The 25,391-nt window shown below is 55.4% G+C and overlaps 1 protein-coding gene across 3 annotated transcripts; it reads left to right on the forward strand.

The window, feature by feature from the left end:
• The first annotated feature begins 1,254 nt into the window (after window positions 1-1,254).
• On the forward strand, window positions 1,255-18,451 carry DNAJB12 (DnaJ heat shock protein family (Hsp40) member B12). Of its 3 annotated transcripts, none has more exons than XM_026504431.4 (9): window positions 1,255-1,484; window positions 9,036-9,207; window positions 9,937-10,082; window positions 11,490-11,675; window positions 11,794-11,873; window positions 12,930-13,039; window positions 14,633-14,805; window positions 15,326-15,477; window positions 16,594-18,451. In XM_026504431.4, the coding sequence occupies exons 1-8, from the start codon at window positions 1,352-1,354 to the stop codon at window positions 15,445-15,447; spliced, it is 1,122 nt and encodes a 373-aa protein (XP_026360216.2). In that variant the 5' UTR covers window positions 1,255-1,351; the 3' UTR covers window positions 15,448-15,477; window positions 16,594-18,451. The 3 variants fall into 3 exon arrangements, with proteins under 3 accessions (XP_026360216.2, XP_026360215.2, XP_026360214.2); XM_026504430.4 differs by having other exon boundaries at window positions 15,326-15,423; XM_026504429.4 differs by having other exon boundaries at window positions 1,267-1,484; window positions 15,326-15,471.
• Window positions 18,452-25,391: the final 6,940 nt, after the last annotated feature.

Genomic DNA, 25,391 nt, shown 5'->3' on the forward strand with positions numbered 1-25,391 from the left:
TCCTCTCCGTTTTCCCCCAGTTTCTCCAGTTTCAGTAAAGGCAGGCTTTGTTCCTCCACTGACCAGGCCAAACCCTGAAATCATTCTCAACTTCCCTCTTCCTCAAATCCCACATCCAATCCATCTGCAAACTCGTTTGATTTGTGTCTTCAAAACACATGTAGAATTTGACTACTTCCCACCACCTCCACGATTACCCTGCTCCCACTTACAATTAATTCCCACCTGGATTACAGTAGTAGCCTCTTACCAAATCCTGCTGGGAAGTCCAGTAGAAGGACTGAGAAATGACCAATGGAATTGGCAATGTGGGTAACCTTGACAAGACGGCTTTCACTGGAGTGGTAGGCTTGAAAGAAAGCTTGAATGAACCAATTCCACTTTATAGTGTAACCCTACATGCTCCTCGTTGATCCTGTAATAACTCACCAAGAAAATTCCCCTATCAGAGCCTTTGCAAGCTCTTCCTTCCGCCTGGGCCATCCTTCCCTTCAAAGAGTCATATCTAGAATACCTGCTCTTTCTCCTGAATTCAGATTTCTGTTCAAATGTCAGCTTCTGAAGGGGCACCTGGGTGGCTCAGTTGTTAAGGGTCTGCCTTTGGCTCAGGGCGTGATCCCAGAGTCCTGGGATCAAGCCCCACTTCGGGCTCCCTGCTCCACTGGGAGCCTGCTTCTTCTCTCCCACTCCCCCTGCTTGTGTTCCCTCTCTCGCTGGCTGTCTCTCTCTCTCTCTCTCTCTCTCTCTGTCAAATAAATAAATAAAATCTTTAAAAAAAAATACTTCTTGAAAAAAAAATACCAGCTTCTGAGAGATTTTTCTTATCAGCCTGTTTAAAATATCACCTACCACTCTCTATTCTTTTGTTTTCTTTATTTTCTTCATAGCATTTGTCATTATCGGAGTATTTCGGTCTCCCTCCTACCCGCCCCCCAACACACACTAGAATGTAAGTTCTATGAGGGCAGGGGCTTTGTCTTATTCACCACTGTACATCCAGCCTCGCAAATATCTCTGGCATGAATAAATAAATGACCTTCGTCTCAAACTCGCAGAGTTACTACCAAGAACGTGCAAGCATATTCAACCTTAAGAGCTACGAATATGTCCCTCTGGGATCCAGGAATGTTGGGCATGCACCCTTGTTAATACCTCTCCTGGCCGTCCCCCTCTTAGAAGGCATACGGTAGCACTTCCGCCCTAGCTCAACTCTCACTCAAATCTCGGAAAAGGAGGGGCGAGGGGTTTGTGTCATCATCCAGCGCCCGCCTGCCCCGCGACGTGCCGGCAGCTGGCGCAGCCCTCTGCTCGCCCGGCCTCCCCCTCCCTGGTTCCGCGCTCTGGTTCCGCCATGGAATCCAACAAGGATGAAGCCGAGCGCTGTCTTAGCATCGCCCTCAAGGCCATTCAGAGCAACCAGCCCGACCGGGCGCTCCGCTTCCTGGAGAAGGCGCAGCGGCTGTACCCGACGCCGCGAGTTCGCGGTGAGTGTGAAGCGCCAGAGAGACAGAGGGGACATTGGAACTGATGGGGGGAATACGGGAACGGACCGAGGGGAGCAGTTGGAGGAGGGGGAGGGGTAGCGAGGCGCGGCTACGCCTGCGCACTGAGACGCGCGGTGGCCGCTGGGAGGTGTAGTCTTTCGCTCCCACGCCTCTCCGGGACGCTGGACACCTGATGACAGGGGCAGCGGCGACTTGAACTTTTCGGGTGCTTGTGGAAGCCTCTGAGATTTGGAGTTACCGAGGATGAGAGGCGCTGGCGGACGAGAGGGAGGGAACTTGCCTGGAAGAGAAATCGAACTACTTTTCCCAAGGGGCCATTCGGTGGCCCAGGGCCGGTTGCCGGCCTGGGAAATATTATAGTTTAGGAAAATAAACATAACTCCTCTGACGGAGAGAAGAATGGGTTCGGGGGCGGGGGGGAGGACTTCTGACCTTCGCACGGCCTGGAAAGGCGTCTTCATATCTTCACTCCTTAGCACGTCTCCGGGCGAGGGCCAGGAAACAGCCTCCCGAAACTAGAGCCTGCTTCCCCCTCCCCCTCCCCCCGCCCGGGCCCCACACCACTGCCTTGCACCATCTGCCCTGAGAGCGGGCCCCTCACTCCCTCCTGGAACCTCTTCACCTGCCTGTGAGATTCGGGGCTTGTTGGAGACGCTGGCCTCAGCCGCCCCACCCACCCTCGCCCACAAGAGTCCATTAGTGCCCCCCGCCCCGCGTATGGACCGCTGGACAGCACAAGACTGCGAAGTGTCCCGGGGCTGGGGCTTCCAAACCAGGGAGGGATTAGTGAGGTTGTCACAGCTACTCAGCATTTCGCTCTACCCAGGAACCCTCTTTTTCTTTAACCTAAGACTTAAGAGAAGTTTTTCTTGATACAAGCTGGAAGGGAGAAAGAGGTAGTCCAGAGGCACCAGTATGGCTCAGTCGGTTAACGTCTGCCTTGGGCTCAGGTCATGATCTCAGGGTCCTGCAATCGAGCCAGGCATCAGGCTCCCTGCTAAGTGGGGAGTCTGCTTCTCCCACTCCCTCTGCACTCCTCCCCTGCTCGTGCTCTCTCTCTTCCTGAGTCTCTCAAATAAATAAATAAAATCTTGGTGGGGGGGGGAGGAAGAGTCCATTAAAGATACAGGGATCATACCAGCAGTTATGGTGCAGTAAACCGTCTGGTGTGTAACAGGTACTCCGAATCAGAAGACCTGAGTTCTTATCCTGACTGCTACCACGTGATCTTTCTGAGCTTGGGTTTTATTATCTGGGAAATTAGAGGGTTGGTGCAGATAATGTGAGTAACAATAATACCATAGGGCTTCTCTGTTTAGAAAGCTCCTTCCAGGGGTGCCTGGCTGGACCAGTCCACAGAGCACGCAACTCTTGATCTCCAGGTTGTAAGTTTAGGCCCATGTTGGGTGTAGAGATGACTTTTTAAAAAAAATTAAATCTTTTTTTTTTTTTTTTTAAAGAAGGGAAGCTCTTTCAAATGCATTTTCTCACTTAAGCCTGCCCTATCAGGGAGGCAGAGCAAAGATAATTATCTTTGTTCTATAGATGAGGAAATATCTCAGAGGCAAGGGACTTGCCCAAAATTACACAGCTCGAAATTGGAAAGTTCTGTGACTCTATAAATGTTTAATAGAGGAATGAAATGAAAGAGCAGTCAGCCTCCTAACCTTCTTTGCCCACAGTTGGAATTGAGAAAGGTGAACAGCAGCAGAAGAGGCCACCTGGAACGCTCAAATTTTCCTCCTCCCGACGACAGGTTAATCTTTGGTCTCTTTGCCTTCTCTTGGAGAGGATTTCAGTCTGTATTTGCCAGGACTCCTGAGGTATCCTGCTCAAGGAGCTTCCCTGTGAAATAAATCACACTCTCTGAGGGGAGCGGGGTGGGGTCAGGCCTGCCAGTCTCAGAACCCTGTTAGATTCTCATGCTTCTGGGGGCTCAGGAGCAGGCAGCCTTTGGGGATCTTCCTGTCAGCAGCCTCCTGGGCCAGTTCGGGGGCTTGAACTGGTGTCCTTCCCGGGGCTCAAGAAATGGAATTTGCTGGGCAGCATAGTCACCAGCATGGTTGTCATATTCCCACTATTGTGGAGAGACTGTATGCCTCATGCCGCCGTAAACTTCACCTTGCACCCATCTGCAGCCCAGTGCTGAGCTGACAAGGACCTGGGGTTCATGTAGGCCTGGGATGGAGAAATCTTGGTTAAAAAAAAATATCAGGTAGTTGTTTACACTTGCTGTTTGAGGTTTCAGCTCATTCCAGGTGCTCGTTCAATGCAACAGACTTTTTTTGTTTGTTTTATTTACAAAGTCCTCTGCTTGGCACTAAGTGCATATATATGGCAGGATCAGTAAGACATGATCCTTCACCTCAAGGAGCTTATAATCTAGCGAAGGAGACAAAGTTAGAGAAAAAATAATACTGTGGTTAAAGAAAAATTCAGCGCAGTGTTAGATGCTGAGGACTGAAGGAAAGACATGAGAGACCCAGCCCCTGCCCTCCGTGGGTTCACAGTCTGGTGAGCTGGAGCGGAGTGCTGTGGGTGGGCGCTGAAGTCTGAGCTATCAGCAGTCTAGTGAGAGATTTTTAAATACAGGTAGATCACAGGTGATGGAAAATACTGGTAGATCACAGCGAGGGAAAGCTTCAGGGAGGAAGACGGACACAGCATTTGAACTGCAGTTTGGAGGAAGGGAGCAGACTTGGAGAAACATCTACTGGGGAAGAGACAGTGAGGCTGGAAGCTGTGAGGTTTGGGGGAGAGGGTTGCGTGTGGCAAGATTTGCAGCTGTGGAGGTGGTAATTTGAGTATAAAGAGGATTAAGGCTGGAAAGTAGGAAGGGGCCACATTGTGGAAATCCTTTCCTACCAGACTAGGATATTCACTTTATTCTGTAGTTGGTGAAAAGACCCCTGAAGATTTTGATAGCAGAAATAAGATAAGGGTACTGGTCTTAAAAGAGAACAGCATGAAGGGTTAATGAGAGGGAAGAGAGCCTCGAGTCAGAAACCAGTTGGGAGACCATTCATTGCAGTGAGTAGGTCGGGCACTCTGAGTGCCTGAGATAAGGCTTTCCTGACGAGGACCAGGTCGTTGGAGAGGCAGCACCACGCCCTGCATGAGGGCGGTGTGCTGAGGAGAAATGGGGACACGGACTCCAAGCCTGTGTGACCGGGGAGAAAGCAAGGTTGAGGATGGTGGGTGGGAAGACATGGGCCAAGTGCAAGGTGCCTGTGGGTGGTCCAGAGGAGCTGTCAGCATGGAGCTCAGGAGAGAGCCCCAGGTTGCAGCTGAAAGTCTGGTATTGTCAGTTTGATGGCATCCACTGGAGTCATGCCTGGCTGGGGTCACTGTGGGCCACATCTGTCCTTAGCCCACGGGCAGAGACTGGGGGAGCAACAGAGTGCAATGCAGCCACAACAGGAGGGGGTGATCCCAGGAGAGAGAGCAGCCAGGTAGCCGTGCAGTGGAGCATCGGGGAGGTGGCGAGCAACACGGTCAGGACTCCTGGGAGAGGGCAAGTCGAGAGATGAGAGGGGACGGATCAAGAGCATGGGTAGAAGATTGGTCCAGGAGAAGTGGAAGGACAGAGGGAAAGGTTAGGTCAGAGGAGACTCAGAGCAACCTTGAAGGGTCGAGGGACCTCACAGTGAAAAGGCTACAAGGGGGTTTCAGACTCATGCTGCAGGAGGTGCAGCCAGCGGCCGGCCACTTGTACTGTGGAGTAGTCGCTGGGCCCTAAGCTGGGAAGTCGTAGGGCCGGGCTAGTGGGGCCAGTCAGTCCCTTTCTGGGAGTTACTATCCAGCAACTGGCAGCCCACTGGGCATGACCTTTGCCTGAGACTTAGCAACAAGGCTGGAAAGTCCCAGATTTTTCAGGGAGCCGATGAGAACATCCTCAGTTTCCCCAGCATACACAGAGAGGGGTATCCTGGATAATCTTGCAGCGCAGGCTGCTTGCGGGTCCTGGGGATGTCAGGAAGGCCGAGCTGGAAAGGCCAGCATGTGGGGGAGGGATTTTGCTTTCAGGGTGTCAGAGTGAGAGTTGGGGTAGTACTGGTGAGGCCCGGGGCAGGGCTGTTCGTGCAGGTCAGTCAGCCTTCCTGAGCCCTACTGTGCGCTCAGCCCTTCCGTTCGGCACCCTGTGAGGGCAGAGATCACGCCCTCACGGACGGACTGGCTAATGAGCAAAAGGAACTGCACCGTCCAGCTCTGCTCCCAGGCTGTTGCCCTACGCTGGCCTCCCTTTCCCAGCTCGCTTTGAGCGCTACAATAAAAATGAACAGTAACAGAAAACATTTCATATTTGCTAAGTATTGTGCTAAGTCCTTTATATGCATTTGCTCGTCTACTTTTTCAACTCCCTTGAGGGAGATAACAGTTTTACACGAAGAGGCTAAATTAATGTGTCCAAGATGACCCCGCTAGCAAGCTGCCGAGCCAGCTCTGAACCCAGGCAGTCTCACCCTCCAGTCTGGCTTTGAGGAGGGGCCACCGCAACTGCCACCTCTCCCGCTGCAGCTCTCGTTTCTTCCACCAAGTTCCTGTCTTTTTAGATGTCTCTGCCAGCTTTTCTGCGAGGGCAGAGGCAGGATTTGAACCCAGCGTTGTCTGTCTAACTCCAGAGTCATGTTAGGCTGTTCCATGTCATACTCTTTTGTGACATTTGCAAGGCGGTCACATCCCACAGGTCTGGCTAAGGGGGTGTCCAGGCCAGGAGAGAGATCTACTTGTCCGCAACCAGAAGTCTTGATTGGCCAACTCAAGCAGGAGCCTTCTGTGTGACCCAGAGCACATCCATTCCCCTTTGGGCTTCCTTTCTGCAATGTAAAGATATTAGAGTGGTTGACTCCATGTAACTAGCCTGAAAAGCTTCCAGAATCTTCCCTGCGAAATACCAGAGTGAGTCCATCCCAGCTCCTGGCTGATGCTCCTGTGTATCTGTAGCAGTTGAATGGTTGGTTGTGTTGTCCTTAGGGTATGTTAGCTCAGCCTGGACCACTGAGGCTTCCAGAGAAACTGAAATAAATAAGTTCTTTAAATGCCCTCCAAACCCAGCAAACCAGCTCCTCCCTCTATCCCATCTTCATCAACATCTCTTCCTCTTTTGTTCTCTTCGTTTGCCATTCCCTCGGTGCCTGGCATGGACCTGGCATCTGGGACAGCTGAAATCTCATGGTTCCAGCTGGGTCAAAAGCCTGAAAAGCCTGCTGAGTGCTGACACTTTGCCTTCCTAATCCCTGGAGCTCCCTGGCCCCACCTGCTCGGGTCCCCTCCCCAGCCAGCCGGTTCATCAGCCTGTGTCATATCAGCAGCTACTCATTTTGAACTTTCACTCAGTCCGTTTCTGTGCTTACACGTTATCTCATTTCATCCTCATACACCCCACTACCCGTGTATCCCTTAGGAAACTGAGGTTCAGACAGATTTTAGATTTTTTATCGGCCAGGGCCGTACTGCTAGGATGTGACTGAGCTGAGATTTGAACCCAGGTCTTTCGGAATTTAACTTCTCTTCTCTGTTTGGAATGACTGTGCTGGAAGGGGTTCCCCATGCCCGATGCCAGACTCAGGCAGTCCGGGATAGCATAGTTAAGAAGAAGGTTCTGGGGGGCGCCTGGGTGGCACAGCGGTTAAGCGTCTGCCTTCAGCTCAGGGCGTGATCCCGGAGTTCTGGGATCGAGCCCCACGTCAGGCTCTTCCTCTATGAGCCTGCTTCTTCCTCTCCCACTCCCCCTGCTTGTGTTCCCTCTCTCGCTGGCTGTCTCTCTCTCTGTCGAATAAATAAATAAAAAAATCTTAAAAAAAAAAAAAAAAGAAGAAGGTTCTGGGAGCTGGGCATCCAGGCATTAAGTGCTGCCTGCCCAGCTTATGCAGCCATGGGCCAACAGATCAGACACACAGGTCTTTTTTATAATGGGGATGGTAGTAGTGAGACCGACCTCTAAGGCCATTGTCAAGATTAAATGAACTAATACATGGAGAGCACCATGTCCAGGCCTGCCTAACACACAGTGAGCACTCGGTCTGAATACTCCTCTCAGTGCTCACTCCTGGGCTTTGCAGCAGGAGTCCTCCACCTCCCTCATGCACGGCAGGGTTGACTGTCAGCTCCTTTCCCAGTGAGATCACCTAAGAAGACAGAAGTGGCTCAGGGCACAGTGGCCCACTTGAGTCCCAGTGTTTGTTCCCAGCAAGCCCTGCCCCTGGCCTCTTGGGTGAGGCGCAGGTATGTTGCTTTGGAGGGCGTCTGACACCCAACACAGTGCGTTGAGCCCAGCAGGCTCCTGGCATGTTTGTAAGAACCTGTGGACCAGCCGGGGGCACTGCTGTCCTTCCTCAGCACAGTGTCCTGGGTCCCAGCAGTGGTCTAGGTGCCTAGCTTCCCAGGGCACTGAACCCTAGGCATGACTGGGGGTTCCAGAACTGGTTCTGTGCCTGGAATAAATGGGCACAGGGAACTTTTGCCAGAGATTTGGGCTTTTCCTGATTGAGTATCAGGAACCATGGAGTTGGGTTTGAGTAACTGGAACCCTGTCTGAGGGTGACAGCTGATGTCCAGCTTAGACTCTGAACATTGAAGTAGGCTGTTGGACATGCCCTGCCACTTGAGAAATGTAAAGAATAGCAAGTAGCAGAGAAGATCTTTATCCTGAGTCTCCTACCAGCTCTGGCCCTCTGGGGCAAACTCGTTGCCTCCATTCCCCATCACAGCTAAGCAGAAGCCTCCAGGAGGCCTTTCCCACCAATCCCAGCTGAAACAGATGGTCCTGCTCAGTGGGGTCCCCACTGAGATGGGCAGAGCACTTTGCCAATCTCGACACTCAACAGAGTCTGTTAAATGCACTACTTTGAGGGGGCGCCTGGGTGGCTCAGTCGGTGAAGTGTCTGCCTTCGGCTCAGGTCATGATCTCAAGGTCCTGGGATCGAGCCCCACATCTGGCTCCCTGCTCAGCGGGGAGTCTGCTTCTCCCTCCCTCTCCCTGTACCCCTCCGCCCGCCTCATGTGCTCTCTCTCTCTCTCTCTCAAATAAATAAATAAATCTTTTTAAAAATACATAAACAAACACACTACTTTGGGATTTTTTTTAAACCTGAAGGACTTATAGTATGTTTTTATGCAGAGTTTTAAATTAACCCATACCCAGGGGTGCCTGGCTGGCTTAGTCAGTAGAGCATGCAGCTCTTGATCTTGGGATTATGAGTTCGAGCCCCACATTGGGTGTAGAGATCACTTAAAAAGAAAAATCTTAAAAAAAAAAAAAACATTTAAAATAACCCATACCCTGACAAGTCCTAAGGTCTGTGGATCCGGTAAGAGCAGGCAATTATCCCACTAGCGCCCACCCCCTCCCCCTTGCCTTGGCCCAGGCCCAAGCCAGGGAGGGAGCTAGTGGCTTTGCCAGGAGAAGAAGCAGGTGGGTTGTGGGGCGGGGGTGGGGTCGTGGCCTGTCCCAGGACCAGGCAGCCCCTCAGCTATGGCCTGTGGCCTTGCTGGCACGGGAGCCCTGAATGCTTTGCTTGCTTCACACAGCCCTGATCGAGTCCCTCAACCAGAAACCACAGTCCGCCAGTGACCATCCCCAACCCACAGACACAACGCACAGGAAAGCAGGTGGGGCGGACGCCGCCTCGGCCAACGGAGAAGCTGGAGGAGGAGAGAGCAGCAAAGGCTACAGCGCAGAGCAAGTAGCAGCAGTGAAAAGGTAGAGGGGCCGGAGCAGGGTGCTGCTGGGAAGTTTCCGAATCTAGAGGCTTCCTACAGCGTGTCCTCCACCTCACATCTGCCTGTGGTCTGGGGGGGCCCTGGGAGGGTCCTGAGGATGGATGAGGTCCAGCAGGGCGGGCTCACCAGGCCCCGGAATACAGTGCGGGAATCAGGGCTCTGCTGCCCCCTCCCGCCAAGAAAACCCACAGCGGAGGCTGGAAACGCTGACTCTGCCGCTGGCTTCCTCTGCTGCCGGCCAGGCGAGCCCCAGCCTCTTTACACAGCTCTATTTATCAGAGATGGGGCTTGGGCTCCCCTTCCAGCTTCTCCCCAGCCCCCAACAAAGACCCTTTCAGACCAGAGCCTGTGCGGCACAGAATGGAGACAGGAGACAGTTACCCCTCCAGGGCTTGGTAGGCCTTGCACGGACACTGACAGTTCTGAGGTGGCCTCTGGTGAGGGTGCTGTTAGCAAACGGAAGTGGTTCCTGGCCCGAAACACAGCAGCTGCCCCCTCTGAAATCCGAAATGTGTTCTGGGTGTTTCCACAGGGCCCTGCCTGGCTCCCCATCCCAGGTGGAGCTTATTGAGGCTCCCTTGTCCCCGAGGTTTGACAGCTGACCTGAAGAAGCTGTCAGCCATGCCCTGCTCAGAGCTGTGTGCCTACACTGCTCAGTCCACGCCCCCCTCACCTCGCGGCCCTGGGCCCGCTCTACCCCTTCCCCCAGGGTCAAGCAGTGTAAAGATTACTATGAGATCCTGGGGGTGAGCAGAGGGGCTTCCGATGAGGACCTGAAGAAGGCCTATCGCAAGCTGGCCCTCAAGTTCCACCCAGACAAGAACCACGCACCTGGTGCCACCGAAGCTTTCAAAGGTAAGCCAGCCCTGGTTTCCTGCTGTCGGGTGTTAGCTCCTGCCCTTGAGAAGGAATAAGAGGCCAAGACAACTTTTCCAGGAAGTGGTCTTGGACCCAGGTCCCCTGGGCTCAGGAGCTGCTTCCTAGAAAGAAAGTCCTAGTAGCCACTTCTAGCCTACAGAGTCTGTCAGAGCTCAGCTATCACCAGCCCTGCCTCTCCTTCCTCCACATTCCCCAGGAATGACAGGAGGGGAGCTGAGGCAAGAGAGGACCAATGGCTTAGCGGTTGCGTAGCAGTTGAGGGTCAGAAGGAGGCCTCCCGACTCACCTTGTATGCACATCCCCATGTTGGGATCTTGGTAACAGTTTGCCTGTGCTGAGGGGCAGAGTAGCCTCAGGTCAGTGACCTGGTGGCCTCGTCATCACCAGCAGCCACCGCCAGCCCTGCACCACACACACACACACACACACACATACACATAACACACACTCACATGAGGTGGTGACCTGTGCCGGAGCGGATGGCAGAGCAGACCCCTGAGACCTGGTGTGCCGTTTCCCCGGTCCCGCCCTCGTTACTCCATTCCAGGCTGCTTAGGGTTGGTCCTGCTTGGTTTGGGGTAGTCTGCAGGCATCACCCCCATCAGCCAGCCCCAGGGGGTGAATAGGAGTAGGAAGGCAAGGTAGCCATGGTTAATGTTGCTCCAGCCCTGACTTCTGCCTGCAGCCTGCAGGACAGACACTAAGAGGCCAGATCTAGCCCTGGGGCCTTGTCAGAATGGCAAGAGGGCAAGAGGAGGGGATTCTCCTTACTCTCAAGGGTTGCAGGTTGCAGATGCAGCTTTGACCTGCTCCTTTGAGAGAGTGAGCCGCTTAAGAAGGAGCAAGAGACTAAGGAGGGCCTGGAGCTGTGTCCTTTGAGGCACAGGTTTCCCACCTGGGGAGTCCTCATGGCGAGGCCTTGGGACCAGGCCAAAGAACAGAAGCTGGGACCTGGACCCCAGGGAGGAGAGGGCTCGCCAAGCCACACTACCAACAGTGGAGAAGTTTTGATTAGAACCTGGCGATTCGGCCCTTCCTGGCAATTGCTGTAGGAATAAATAAGATAAGGCCCATAAAGGACCTGGGTCATAGAAAAGGCTGGACCTGGACCATCGTCTTGAGTTGGAGAGCAGGAGCCTGAGTGTTCATCCTCCACCCGACCCAGACTGCCTAGATCCACTTAGAGGTATTCCTGGCCACCGCTGCCCCCCCCACCCCCCGTCGCCACCACATGTGCCCAACAGCCAAACTCCCGCTCGCCCCAAGGACTCCCACTTCCCAAAGCACCATTTGAGTATCTGAAGGAAGGGAGGTCTCAGCTGCCATGGGAGCCTCCCCGATCACACCCCATGTCTTCAAGCCTGACTTACACCTCCTTTCTAGCCATTGGCACAGCGTATGCGGTACTTAGTAACCCAGAGAAAAGGAAGCAGTATGACCAGTTCGGTGACGACAAGAGCCAGGCAGCCCGGCACGGCCATGGGCATGGGGACTTCCACCGTGGCTTTGAGGCTGACATCTCCCCCGAGGACCTCTTCAATATGTTCTTTGGCGGTGGCTTCCCGTCTAGTAAGTACCCCGCCCTCCCCACAGCCAGGCCTCCCTGGGGGTGATGGTGGAAGACTGGATGCTGGCTGCTTCCTTCCCCAGCAGCCCCACCCCCTGACTCAGTCCCTCTGACCTCCAGGTAATGTCCACGTCTACAGCAACGGCCGCATGCGCTATACCTACCAGCAAAGGCAGGACCGCAGGGAGAACCAGGGTGACGTGAGTGAGGGAGGCACCGGGGAGGGCAGGGGAGGGCACCAGGCCCCACCCAGGGAGCAGGGCCTGAAGGGGAAGGGACATCCCCAGCTGTCCATACTGGGAGGGCAGTGCCCCCACCATTCTCAGCCAAGGAGCCATCTTGAGTGCCCCCCCTTGCCATTCTGCTGAGGGACACTAGAGGGAGCCACACTCCACAGTGCCGCCCAGAAGGAGTGGGGATTTGATGGCCTCTGTTAGGAATGTCATGCAGAAACTTCTCCACCTACAGACAGGTTTGAGTGTGAATGGCCTTTGTGCAGTCCATTTGTTCAGAAGGCCACAGTGACATTTTCCAAGCAATGGGAAATGAAACTTCATGAGAGAATTGTCAAGGATGACAAAGGTTGACGACTCTTCTCGCTGCTTTCCGGCACTCTTAAAAACAAAAACTATAACCACACAGTGCTACAAAAGCATTTTGAGTGCCACAGGTTAAAAAACAGCTAGCTGACCAACATTAAGATAACTGTGGACGATTCCAGAGCATTTAAAATTATGGCAGGCGGAGGGGGTCCCCTCTGTTCTGTCAGCATGGCCTTGTTTTTATTTACTCACTTTTTAAAAACTGTGTGTGTTGAACATACAGAAGAGTTTTTTTAAATCACCAATTATTACACAGTGAACAAATTTATTTTTATTTACAGTTTTTTAACTGGCAGTTTTTAAATTGATATATAGTGAAAACCTCCCTCCAGCCCTGCCTGCTGGGCTAGTGGAGGCAGCCGCTTTGCTCGTGGTTTGGGTAGTTCTCTGACAACACACACACGTGGGTACCCTCTTCCTCTGTGTAACACCAGCTGCCGTTTTGTTTTCATCCGGGGGAGCTGGCAGGTGGAGGAGCTTCTGTATTTAGGGGGCCTGTGGGAGGGAGGACGAGAGAGTAGTGTCGCGGCCTGTTTATGTGGCAGCTGCCTCCTGCTGCCCAGGCGTCTTTGCGGCAGGCAGCTGGTGGCGATGGTGGCTGATGCCGCACTCCCACCCGCTCTAGCTTGGGTGACCACTGGCTCTTCCCTCCAGGGCGGGCTGGGGGTATTTGTTCAACTGATGCCCATCCTCATCCTGATCCTCGTGTCAGCTCTCAGCCAGCTCATGGTCTCCAGCCCCCCGTACAGCCTGAGCCCAAGGCCGTGAGTACTTGCAGCTAGGGACGGGCCGAGGGGCGGGGGGCGGACAGGGATTTGGGATTCTCAGCCCCCATCAGGGGCCTTCCTCCCCATCCTGCGGGTCCTTGATCACAACGCGGAAGTCTGCCTTAGAATCAAGAAAACACACTTTCCCTGTTGAGCTTCGGTTCTTGGTCTTTTAGGATCACAGTCCCCTAAGAAAATGCAGTGAAAACTGCTGATCTTTTCCCTCGAACACTGCACAGGCACACAACTTTGGGCGTGGTTTCACAGGCTTCATCCCCCCCCCCCAATCTTATCTGCTGACCTTGAGATAAGAACCTCTGCTCTTAAGTTCTGGTTGGGGGCCTTGCGGCCATGGAAGGAATATGGGCTCTAGATTCAGGGCAAAGGTGGCTTTGAATCCCAGCTACTCTACTAACCAAGCAGCTGTGTGACCCTGGACAAGTTACATAACTTCTCTGAGCTTTGGTTTCCTCATCTGTGCAATGGAAATAACACCTATCTGCTTGTGAAAATTAAACAAGTAATTCACGTGGAATGCCAGGCTCAGGGCGCCCGGCTGGCTCATTCATTGGAACGTGCGACTCTTGATCTCGGGGTCTTGAGTTGGAGCCTCACGTTGGGTATAGAGATTACTTTAAAATAAATAAACGAAATGTTTGTTAAAAAATGCCAGCCTTGTTGGTAATGTTCAACAGTATTTGTTGAATGAATATATGGCCTCAGCAGCCTTTAGTGAACTAGGGCAAGTTATTTGGCCTTTTAAGGTATCAGCTCCCCTCATTTGTCTCCAGCACCTGGCACCATTTCTGATACATAGTTACTTAGTGGGTGGTCAGCTTCTGTTGGTGGGAGCCCTCTGCTCCCCAAGCTGCCTGGCCCTCCCTGTCTGGGAGCCCGGAGGCCTTCCCCTTGGCCAGCAGAGGGCAGAGTGGGGCCTCTGGACCCACACAGGCGGCCCAGGCTCTCTGTGGCCTGTAGCCAGCCAGCCCTTGGCTCTGCAGCTGGAGAGGCAACAGAGGACAGGTAGGGGCTGTCCTCCCCCCAGCACCGTCTTCTGTCTGCAGCGTGTCGAGGCACTTCCCACAGCCTGCAGAGCCTGTGGGTGGAGCTGGAAGGTAGGACCGAGAGCTGGAAGGCCACAGCTCCTTGGAGTCCTGTCATGTTCCTAAGCGTCTTAACTCCAGACTGGGAGTTCCAGGGTAGGCAGGCAGGCCCTGGGCAACAATCGGCTTAGGGCAGGAATGTGGAGATGGAGGCACAGGGAGCCCAACTCCCACCCCTAATGAGAGGCCGAGCCCAGCCTCCGCTCCTGTGCTGACCAGAGCCTCTCAAAAAGGGGCTTCTCCCCATGGGCTCCAGGTCAGCAGTGTGGTAAGCAGACAGCCTGAGGAAGGGCTGGCCATAGTCTGGACCGCTTGCATGGGAGGGACAGCCTGCCGTTCCTTCAGACCCTCATTTTGGGTGTTGTGCAACTTGCTGCTGTAGTGAGGAAGAAAGCAAGTCCTCCCCTGGCCCGTGCCGTACCTCCTGTTGGGGGGCCCTGGGCCTAGGGGCCGGTGCCCACTTTGTGCCTGATGTATTTCCGGCCAGGTCGGTGGGCCACGTCCACAGGCGAGTCACTGACAACCTGAATGTCGTCTACTACGTGGCAGACACCTTCTCGAAGGAGTACACAGGCTCCAGCCTCAAAACAGTTGAACGGAACGTGGAAGATGATTACATCGCCAATCTCCGAAACAACTGCTGGAAGGAGAAGCAGCAGAGTGAGTGTGTGTGTGTGCTGTGAGGACAAAGCTTGAGAGCAGGGAAGAGAGAGCCCGGCCTGCCGGGGATTTGTGGACCCAGCACCTGGCACGGCCTTGTACCAGCCACCTCCCGGTCAGGAGCGGATCCCCATCCCTTTTTCCGTGGGGCTGGGAGCCCGGGCCCACCTGGAGATTTCCTCCAGGTTCCCGTAAATCACGGCCATCAGCCTGACTGGTAGGCTGCCGGGGGTAGGGATGTCGAGGTAGACTGGAGCATGTGTCCTGGCCACCGCGTGATCGGACATCCAGCTCTATCTGTGGGACCCTAGGGCAGTCAAACCAGGATGACCACTTCTTTCCCTCTCGCAAGTTGGGACCATAGTGTTTGCTCTCCCGGGTCTTTCCTGAAGGGAGGCCAGCTCGGCCCCAGATCCGGGGCCTGTAACAGCCTTTCTCCCACCCCCACAGGCTGGGCAGCGGCTCTGACAGCCTTTGGGAGGTCCCAGGTGCACCCTAACTCTGCCCCGTTGCTTTACAGAGGAAGGCTTGCTGTACCGGGCCCGCTACTTCGGTGACACAGATATGTATCACAAAGCACAGAGGATGAGCACCCCGAGCTGTAACCGACTGTCAGAGGTGCAGGCCTCCCTGCATGGATAGTCCTGGGCCAGCCACGCCACCGAGGTCCAAGTATGAGCCAGGGCCTCCTCTGCTCTGCAGCTCCCGGCAGCTCTGGTCCTGGTCATGAGGCAGAGGAGGGTGGGAGGGAGAGAGGGGAATGGCCTGTTGGTTACGGCACAGACTCCTTGTCCCCGGCCTGACCTCCAGCCTGCAGTTGGGGCAGCTCTAGGGTGTGCTTGGAAACCAGGGTCTGTTTCGGGCCTCAAGTGCTATTGTCTGCCCCGCCAATTCCCTAGCCCTGGGAATTTGGGGATCCCAAGAGCCAGGCAGAAGGGGGAACTCAAGGCCACTGCTAAGGGCCATGCAGGCTTCCCTGGTCTCATCCAGCCCCAAGTCACCATGGCCCTTTCCCAAGTACAACAGACTATTGTCTGTGTTCTGCTATTTAGGCCAAGTATTACTCATCCCAAGATGGCCCCCCCCAACACACACACTCCCCACCTGACATCAGGAAGAAACATGTGGGAATGGGTGGGACAAGATCCCATCCTCTTCCTCTGCCCTTCCAGGCAGAAGGAAATAGAACGGGAGGGATGGGCAGCCCCACAGTGGGTCGGGGAGGGAGCCAACAGGCTGGGAGCAGGAGAGGCCGGTGTACCCTGACCACTCGCCCTCTGGTGGAATCAGGCACTCTCTCAGCCACAGACATTCGGCCTGCCCAGGCATCTCACCTGTGGTCTAAGGAAGAGAGCAGAGGTCATGAGTTGAGGGTCGAATGCAGTGCCTTTCGTACAGAAGAGGAAAAATGCAAGTCACTGGTAGCAGGCTCCCACCTCCTTCACCCCTGCATGTGGGTAGTGAGCTCTGCTCCCAGCATTTGCCAGAGGGGACAGACTGGACCAAGCCCAGAGGAGCGTAGGCAGAGCCGGTAAAGATTCCTCTCTGTGTTGGTACCTGCCCATCCGTCCTCTGCCTGTGTCCCCCTTGGCAAGGGTCCAGCTCCAGACGCTGTGCTTTGAGGCCATCTGCTAGTGCCTCCGGGAGAGTGACAGAGTGCAGGAGGGAGACAGGTTGGGGCTGAGGTGGGCAGGACAGCAGCCAGGAGGCGGGCTTGTTTGTGTGGGCTAAGAGAGAGGCTCCAGGCCACGTGACTGCCAAGCTAACTGTTACCACTCTCCTCCCCAGACCATGAAATCCCTGGAGAATTTTTGGTGACATGCACTGAGCCAAGGTGATGGACTGTATATTTAAGGAAAGACATAAAAAGAAAAAAATTAAAATGGAATTGGAGGCCGAACGCCACACAGCTGCCCTCTCTCTCACCCAGTAAATGCTGAAAGCTCTTAGGACAGGAAAACCTGCCACGGGGCTGCTTCCCTTCCTCCCAGGGCTGGCAGAGGCTCAGGCTCCACTTCGGCTCTCTCCTAGAATACGGAAACCATGGCAACGAAAGTAGAATGTAAAACTTGGAGCAAATGTCTATGGAAAGGGCTGGGGGAGGGGGCGCCCAACTGCCTTCCTCCCCCTCCCGGGAGCCACCACCAGGGAGCCACCACCGGTCACCTCTCCGTGGAAGCCAGTCGGAGGCGTTGGCCAAGGATAGGAGGAGGAGGAATGAGAACTCTCCATAGAATGTAATTTATAGAGCAAGTATATGTGTATATATATATATCTATTTATATGTAAATAGCATATATAAAGATATATATATATATAGTCTACTTTTTAAACTATGCAGGGATTTGGTTAAGTTGTTTAGCTGATTTCTTCCCTGTTTTAGAAAACGAGGCCTGTGTGGGAAAGGGAACTTGGTCCTACAAAGGCTAGACAGTGGCCATAGCTGACAGCCTGAAGGGAAGTCGGGTCGTAGCTTTTAACGTTCCCCTCAACCCCAGCCTGCTTTTGATGGCAACGGTAATCATGATAATGTAAGTCCGTAGAGAACTCAGGTTGCTGGAGGGGAGCAGGCTTTCAGGGGAGAAAGTGCCCCTGGGGCCAGGTACCCTGTCAGGATCCAGTCAAGGTGGAGGCCCCAGGCCGCCTGCGGGTGTGAGACCACCCACCACAAGCTTTGGTCAGCTCAGGTGGGCTCTTAGGCCTAGAGCCCAGCAGCCTTCTGCCCCCCTGCCGCAGAGAGCAGGGTTAGAGGGGGACCAAGTTCTGCCTAACCACCCCCCCCAGTCCCAAAGTGGGTTTTGCCTTATAGATGCCACAGGGCACAGCTCCGCGTTGTAGCCCCTGGTTTTTCCCAAGTCAGGCGCCAAGGACTCCAGACAGTTCTTCCTCCAAGAGTCAGCCAGGTGGTGCCCAAGACTCTGGGGCAGCAGCTGACTCCTGAAGAAAACCCAGCCCTGTGGGCACCTCTGTCTGCGCCATCCATGGACGTGATGCCACCCGGCCTTCTGTTGCACTTTGGACAAAGGCTGCACCTGAACCAGAAGGGTTTTCTTCTACTCACCTTGAAGTGAGGATTTTTCTCACAACAGCAGTTGCTGCCAGGGGAAGGGAGGGAGGTTTTATTTATTCCCACAGTTTATACTGGGCCTTTTGGAATTACCGTTTTTCCCAAATTTTCCTCTGGCAGTGGGTGTGTCCTGGAGCCTGCCATCTTCCAAAGCCTTACTTCCCCAAGCTGCCAGCCAAGAGGGGACAGCCATCCTCCCAGAGTTTCTCTTGGCTCTTTTTGTTTGTTTGTTTTTTTAAAGCCCCTCCACCCCCAACGAATAAGATTCTTGCTGGGAAAGGAAGCTTGGTAAAGAAGTGTCAGATCTGATTTTTGAACGAGATCCTAGCCTGTGATGCAGCAGCCACCCGGCCCAGAGAGACGATAAGAACTGGACGTGGGCAAGAGCGCCCCACGCGTGGTGGCCCCGGTGCTCTGCTGCCACCACCCTGACCATCTGGTCTTGGTAGACGTCCCTAGGTGGGCTGACCCATGTGCAATAAGAACATAGATCCTAAAGGATCCCCTGAGAAGCTGTATTTCTTAAATTAGAATTCTGAAATTGTACATCTATAAATATATGTTTATTATGTGATTGGCCTCGGTGGGTCTGCATTGAGCAGGGGGGCTGAGGTGGGGGCAAACACCTGTTGGTACTGTCAGCCCAGCGCACACCAGCAGTCTGGGGTGACTGTCCCGAATGTCATCCTCACCCCTTGCCCTGACTGACAGCTGCTTCGGTCACGAGTGTTGTTCCAAGGCTGACACCAGACAAAGGGTAAGGGGCCCAGGCCAGGATACTGGGGTCCCTGGTAACCTCTGCTTCCCCCTGCTCCTACTCCCTCTCTCCATCCCTGCTGTGAGCAAAACATTCAGCATCTTCCCTCCTCCTGGGCCGGGAGCTCCATCCCACTCCGGATCCAGAGCAGGGGGAAAGTTTAAGTTTCTTTCCATCTCTGGCTGCAGTCTCCCCAGACACGCTTCCCACACCACCCTGCAGCCCGCCCTACCCCCCCTTCCACCAGAAGGTCGGAAAAGTTAAAAATGTGGCAGCCCGAGGAGAGCTTTCTGTGAATGGAGCCTCCGATCTGCCGGGGCCTCCCAGAGACAGGGCCCGGGCGGCCCTGACTGGCGGCCCGAGGCCCCGCCCGCTGCCGCTCCAGCCAAAGACAGCCCGCTGCCCGGTGGTGCCACCGCAGCCGCGGAGCTCATTGGCTGGCCGTGCCCGGGGTCACCGCCGCCGGCCCTGCCCGGTCTGCGAGCTACCACTTGTCAGCTGCAGTTGGCAGAGGCTCGCCAGCCGCCCCCATTCACCCCTCCCATCCCCCTACCCTCAGCGGGCCGCTCAGCCGGCCAGAAGGGGCGGGACAGACGGTCCGACTCTTGGCTGCAAAAAAGTCTTCGACGAGGATCCCCACCCACCGTCAGGTGGCAAAAACGAGCCGCTAGTTCATCCAAGCTCCCGGGATCTGCCAGCTTATCTCCTCGTCCCAGGCTGCCCCAGGTCTCCAGAAGGGAACTGCTCCACGGGGCAAGGAGCACACACCCTGGCCCACCGTAATCTCCTTGCCCCGAGTTCCCGGCCGAGTCACCCGGCTGTCTAGGGCAGGCTCCCAGACGGCAGTGCCAAGACTCAGGTAAATAGACTGTTGACACAGTGTGGGTTCTGGAGCAACTCAGAATCCTTACCAGATGTCACACCTTGTGATTTGGGCAAGTCAGCCGGTTTCCCAGAACAGGAACCTGGAGCTTGGGGGAAGGGTAGGGGATGCCCAAGGGTCCCCATGAAGCTGCATGTCCTCGGGGTCTATGTAGCAAAGCAATCATTCTGCAAACACTTGCTGGACTTGGATCCATTGTGCTAAAGATTAACCCCACTCATGCCAAGGTGAGTGGTGGGAGGCCGGCCCAAAAGGGTGGAAAAGGGAGAAAGCCACACTAGGGGGGACGGAACTTAATCTGAGGGGCTTGGCTGGGGACGGGTTTCCCAGAGGGCCAGGTGCACCCTGTCCCACAATTACACACGTGTCCGCCCCGCTCTCACGGCAGCTTCCCCAAATTGACATCACCCCCAGGAGACAATAAAACAAAACAGTCAGTTGTTGGGTATCAGTGTGGACCCCGCGGCCCGGCTGCCTGGGCTGGGTCCATTTGCTAGCTGGGTGGCCCTGGGCAGGTCACTTAACCTCCCTCTGCCTCAGTTTCCTCATCTTCAAAATGAGAGTCGTAAAACCACCCACCTGATTGGGTTACTGTGGGTAGTAAAAGGGTTCTCACACATACAGCACTTAAAAGGCGTCGGACACAGGAAGCTCTAAGTGCTGTTACATGTCCTCAGTTGACAAAGATTAATAGCAGAGGCTCAAGTCCCATTACAGGCTCTGAACGCACAAAGGTGGCAACCAGGCAGGGGGAGAGAGCCCAGTGGACGGGGGACAGCGATAGAAACAAAGCTGGGAGTGTGGCAGGTGTGAGCAGCTCGGCAGGGGCGTCTGGGTAAAGGACCTGGCGCCGGTGAAGGACGGGGGAGTCCAGCAGGGCTGGGGGCTGAGTGAGGACTCTGTCAGAAGGGATGGTTGTGAGCAGAGTCCCGGAGCTGGGAAGCACGGACGTGACCACATTCGAAGGTGCTGGGCCCTGCCCTCGGGGAGGTCTACAGGCACAGGCACAGGCAAAGCCCACAAGGCTAGCCATGAGAGAGGCAGGTGGCAGGAGAACGCTGGGGGCCTGGTTGTGCCCGCACTGTCTCCCCCTCCCCCAGCCTCTCACGGCGGGCTGTTTCCCCGCAAACAAGGCCTAGGCCTCCTGTCGCTTGTATCGCCCCACAGCTGTTGGGGTAGGAAATAAAGGCCCAGGGCCCAGACACAACAAAGGGTGTGAGAAAGGCACCCTACTCTCTAGGACCGCCATGACCAAGCAGCCCCCCTTGAGCCCAAGAGTTGGGGCTTTGCTTGGGAGGAGGGTGGGGTCCTGACTGCCACACTGCGTCCATCCTTCCCGCCCGCTTCCCCTGGCGTGGTTTGGTCCAGGGAGGGCAGGGAATCCCATCCAGCTCTGGCTGGGCTTGCCCTCGGGGACGGGCGGGGTATGCAGTTCCCCAGTGGAGCTGGCGTTGGGAAGGGCAAGAGGTCAGGCTCAGGGCCTTCAGGGACGCTGGTCAGCAGCCCCACTTCCTTAACTGGATTCTTGCCATTTTCCTGATGGACACAGTGAGGGAGCCCAGGAGACAGATGTCGGAGCAGCACAGGAGGGTCCCAGTGGTCTCTTCTTACAGATGGGGAAATGGAGGCCGGATGGAGGGAGGGAGGTCCTTTTCGGATTCCTGGTTCATGCCCAGGGCCCTCACACCCTGACCTGGCTGCCCACTGGAGCCTCCTCCAAGCACCCTTCCGTGACATGCTGCCCCAGTTCCTTCTGCCAACAGCCTCCCCGTTGCTCCTCCACCCCACCTCCTCTGGGAGGCCTGCCATGTTCCCACAGCCTTGGCCCGGCCCCGCCCTCTCACGCTGTAAGTCCGGAGGTGTTCGTGCAGTTCCTGGACAAAGGCTTGGCACCCCGGAGAGACAAGGTCCTGTCTGGGGCCTGTCCATCTTCTTCAGTGCTGCAGCTCTGGGCACAGGGGGTCTCCATGAACACAGCTGGGGGAGAAAGGGGCCTGCTCAGCGTCTGCACGCCTTTCTGGTGGCCACTCGTGGCTCCCCTTCCATGGCTTTCTCCGCCCACGGTCACCCTGTAGGGAGCTTTGCAGCCACAAAGCAGCATACAGGACTAGGGACACTTCTCCAAGACCCGAGAGGGTCCAAGTGAGGTGTGCCACCTGCATGCTGCTGGCTGGGGCTGGAGGAGGAGCAGTCTTGTGCAATAAGCCCTGCCTAGGGCCTTTTGTTTTTTTAAAGATGTATTTATCCATTTGAGAGAGAGAGAGAGGGAGCACACAAGTGGGAGGGGCAGAGAGAGGAGGAGAGAATCTCAAGCAGACTCCGAGCTGAGTGTGGAGCTCAATGCAGGGAACTGGGATCACCACGATCCCAGGATCATGACCTGAGCCCAAACGAAGAGGCAGACGCCTGGGCCACCAGGGCACTGCCCTTTATCCACTTCCTGGGGGAAGCAGAGTCCCGCTGCAAACACCCCCTATCTGCTCTCCCTCAGTGAGGATGGGCGCACCAGGGCTGAGGGAGAAACAAACAGGGCTCACCCCTGCGGGCCCCCTGGGCCTGTGTGAAGCAGCCAGCAGCCCCTGCGTAGTAGAGGATGCTCTCTCCAGCACTCGGGCCTGTGCTGGGGGCACCAGCCGTTCCTGGGCGCAGACCCACTTCCGGCCCTCGCTGCCCCAGTACGGCCCTGGCCACGGGCCTCAGGGTCACCACTGGCAGGCTCCGCTACCTGCTGACCACCAGCCCATGGCTACGTGGGCAGAAACGGCTTCAGTGGCGTTCAGGCTGTGAGCCCCAGGCTTCAAGGGGCACATAAGCAAGTGCTCAGGCTGCTTCTGTCCAGATGGCTATGGGCCTCAGTCTCCCTCCCGGCCCTTCTCAGCACTGAAGCCCCTGGGCACAAAGTCTAGAGATCAGATTTCAAGCCTCAGCTGTAAAGGACATTTGTTTCACTTGTATCACTTAAAATGTTTTGTTATAATTTTGAAATTATACATATAGAAGCACTTTTCACTTGTATCATTTAAAAATATGTGGTCTAATTATTATCACCCTCCCACAGACCTCACCAGTTTCGTCCTGAATGTCAACCTCTATTAACTGTGGAGTCGGGGCTGCTAGGCTCACTGGGGTGGGCTTTGTACAAACAGGCCAACCCAGGGGCTGGGGTCCCCCTCTGGACCCAGCTTCACCCCAGGACCCCGGGACTTGAGCCCAGCTCACGGGCAGCCTAGGGTGTTCGTGGCAGGACTGGATTCGGGCCACGGGATGGAGCGGCATGACCCACATCTGTTCGTATTATTAGCACCGGAGCTGGCTGGCTGAGGCTGTCACAGAGTTCGTGGAACTGTTGCCTGGGCTTGTGTTTCCAGGTGGTTGGAGGAACACATGGGGTGGGGAACAGAGGGGCCTCTGGCTACCCCCCCACCCCCACCCCCCACCTGTTGTCAGGCGAGCCAGAGAAGACTGCACGTCCCTCCAGGGTGCTGCTGATGTCAAGGCGGGTACTGCCCCCCCTCCCCAGACGGCCCCTGCGTGACCCTGGGTCTGCTGCCTGGCAGCTGGCATTGTCCCGTACCTGTTTGTGTGGTCTCAGCTTGTTAGACCTGGCCTCTCCCTCCCGCTGCCCTCCCTGCCCCTCTCTGAAGCAGGGAAGACAGTGGGAGAGGGGGGTTTGTTCACTGGGAAGAATGCCTGCCCTTGACCCCCAGGGTGAGGAAGCGTTCTGTCTTTCCCAGGCTCCCTGATAGGTTCCTACCTCCGTTTTCTGTTGCCGGTGCCAGCAGGTGCCAGCATCCCAGGGATGAATAGGGAAAGCCTGGGGAGAGGACCAGGGCTCCTGGCTAAGTGCCCAGCTCTTCAGCTCCAAGCGATGGGATCTTGAGCCACTCTCGTAAGACCCCTAAGGCCTTTCCCTCACCTGTCAAATGGGAATCTCAGACTTGTCCTGCAGGCTGGAGGGCGGGGGCACAGTAGAGGAGTTATGTGGACATCCTTCAAGAGTCCAGAACTGCCCCCAAAAGCTTATCTGTGGCATAAAATGTTTTGTTCCTGTAACTTCCCTAAGAAGGGACAAGGGGCCTCTGGCCCCACTGAACTTGGTAACAAGGGCTGAGACAGACCTCAGTGTCAGCAGGAACCAGGAGTTAGAGAATATGAGGAGTTCTACACTTGATCGAAGGTGCCAGAAAGGACTGGGCTTGCAATCTAATTACTGGGCGGCCCAGGGAGGGAAAGAAGACATCCTTGCCCTTGAGCCACAAATAAGAGTGTTAGAGATGGCAGGCACCCTGAAGAGGGGTACTCAAACTGTGTTCCCTCAAGCCCTTGGGCCACTAGGGATGCAGGGGGGAGGGGAGCATGGTGTTCCAGCCCCACCTATGTTTCAATCACCCACAGTTCTCTCTTTCATTGAGTGCAGTTAGAACTTTGATTGGAGAAGAGGTTCCACTACTAAAGTAAATATTTAAAAACCAGAGAACTGATCTAACCCCACCATTTCACCAAAGAGGAAACTGAGGCCCAGAAAAGAGAAGTGGCTTGCTTAAGTTTGCTCAGCTCAGTTGTGCCAGAGCTGCTGCCTGGGCCATTCACCCCTGGTCCGGGGACAAAGAGCCTTCACCCTGAGGATGCAGAGGACAACCGCCAAGTGTGTGGGGGGCTGCCCCCTTCAAGGTCTGGGCCTCGGCCTCAGTTCCCCTGATGTGAGCCCAGACAGAGGTGAGGCCTCCGGGGCCAGGAGCCATGTTCTCCCAAGGCAGGCAGCCCAGATGCTCATCGGGGATGACAGGAGGGCAGAGTTATCCTCCGCCCACCTCCCTGAGCAACGGAAGCTTTGCGAGTTGTCAGCCCCGGCAAGGCCTCTCCAGCCAACGACGACCCCAGCGCCCCAGAATCACCTCAGATTCCTCACTGAAGGCATCGGAGGCAGGCAGCCAGGTACCCCTCTGCCTCTTTTACAACCAGGGACACTGAGACACTGGCAGTAAGTGGGCCTGGCACAGCGTCTTCCTGACGCAAGCCCTGTGCTCTCGTCATCATTGCCTGCTCCTCTGGGATCTCTCCCCAGCCCTGTCCGTTCTGGGCAGTTGCCGTCCTCCCCACAGAGCAGCTCTGCTTACCCCTGCACCCAGCCCCGTGCTGACTGGCCCACGCTTCCCCTCATTGGCTTTAGCAGGGACAACCAAAGTGCTTCTCTGGTCTCTCAGCCGGCCCAGAGCTCTTGGCCTAGCCCCTCTCCTGTGGAGGTAAACAGAACCATCCCCCAGCTGCCAAGGGGGCACAGGCAGGTCCTCCCACACTGACTAGGTGGGACTAGGCCAGCAAATCCCAATAGGCTCCTCACACCTGCCCCTTCCCTAAGATACAGCCTACAGCTCAGCACCAGGGTGACCAGGCAGCTCAGGACTCTCCTGGTTAGCATGGAAGGTCCCAGGTTCCAAGAAATTCCTCGGACATGGGCAAGCTGGGACAACTGGGCCCCTACTCAGCATACACAAATGCAGGGTCATCAGCCCCTCCCCTTCTCCTCACTGAACAGTGTCTTTCTTCTTTCTGGAACTCTAGTCTCTGCTAAGTCTAATGGATAGGACCACAGTCAGTCCCTTCAACCTGTCTGACCCCCTCAGACTGAGCTGGGGACTACATAGGCCCACAGTATAGTCAGAGGCCCAGAGTCTGCCCTAGGCCCTATCTACGACCTGATGGAGGCCTAGTCCTTCCCTAGGCCCTGAGAGATAAATAGCAGAGAGAGCCCAAGAAAGGCCTAGTGGGATCCTGGGCCTTGGTCCCAACTCAATTTTATCCTCAAGCTGGGGGGCACACCACTCTGGGTGACCCCAGGTAGGGCAACCCAAGGGCTGGAGCCAGGCAGGGTCTGCCCA

Source organism: Ursus arctos, unplaced genomic scaffold, assembly GCF_023065955.2.
Source record: "Ursus arctos isolate Adak ecotype North America unplaced genomic scaffold, UrsArc2.0 scaffold_7, whole genome shotgun sequence".
NCBI lineage: Eukaryota > Metazoa > Chordata > Mammalia > Carnivora > Ursidae > Ursus > Ursus arctos.

What these genes read in the sequence shown, in the direction of transcription:
- DNAJB12 (XM_026504430.4), top strand. Translation starts at nt 1,352, where the DNA reads ATGGAATCCAACAAGGATGAAGCCGAGCGCTGTCTTAGCATCGCCCTC. An exon ending in TACAGCCTGAGCCCAAGGCC is followed by an intron (nt 13,040 to 14,632) that starts GTGAGTACTTGC and finishes ATTTCCGGCCAG; the next exon opens with GTCGGTGGGCCACGTCCACA. An exon ending in CTGGAAGGAGAAGCAGCAGA is followed by an intron (nt 14,806 to 15,325) that starts GTGAGTGTGTGT and finishes GTTGCTTTACAG; the next exon opens with AGGAAGGCTTGCTGTACCGG.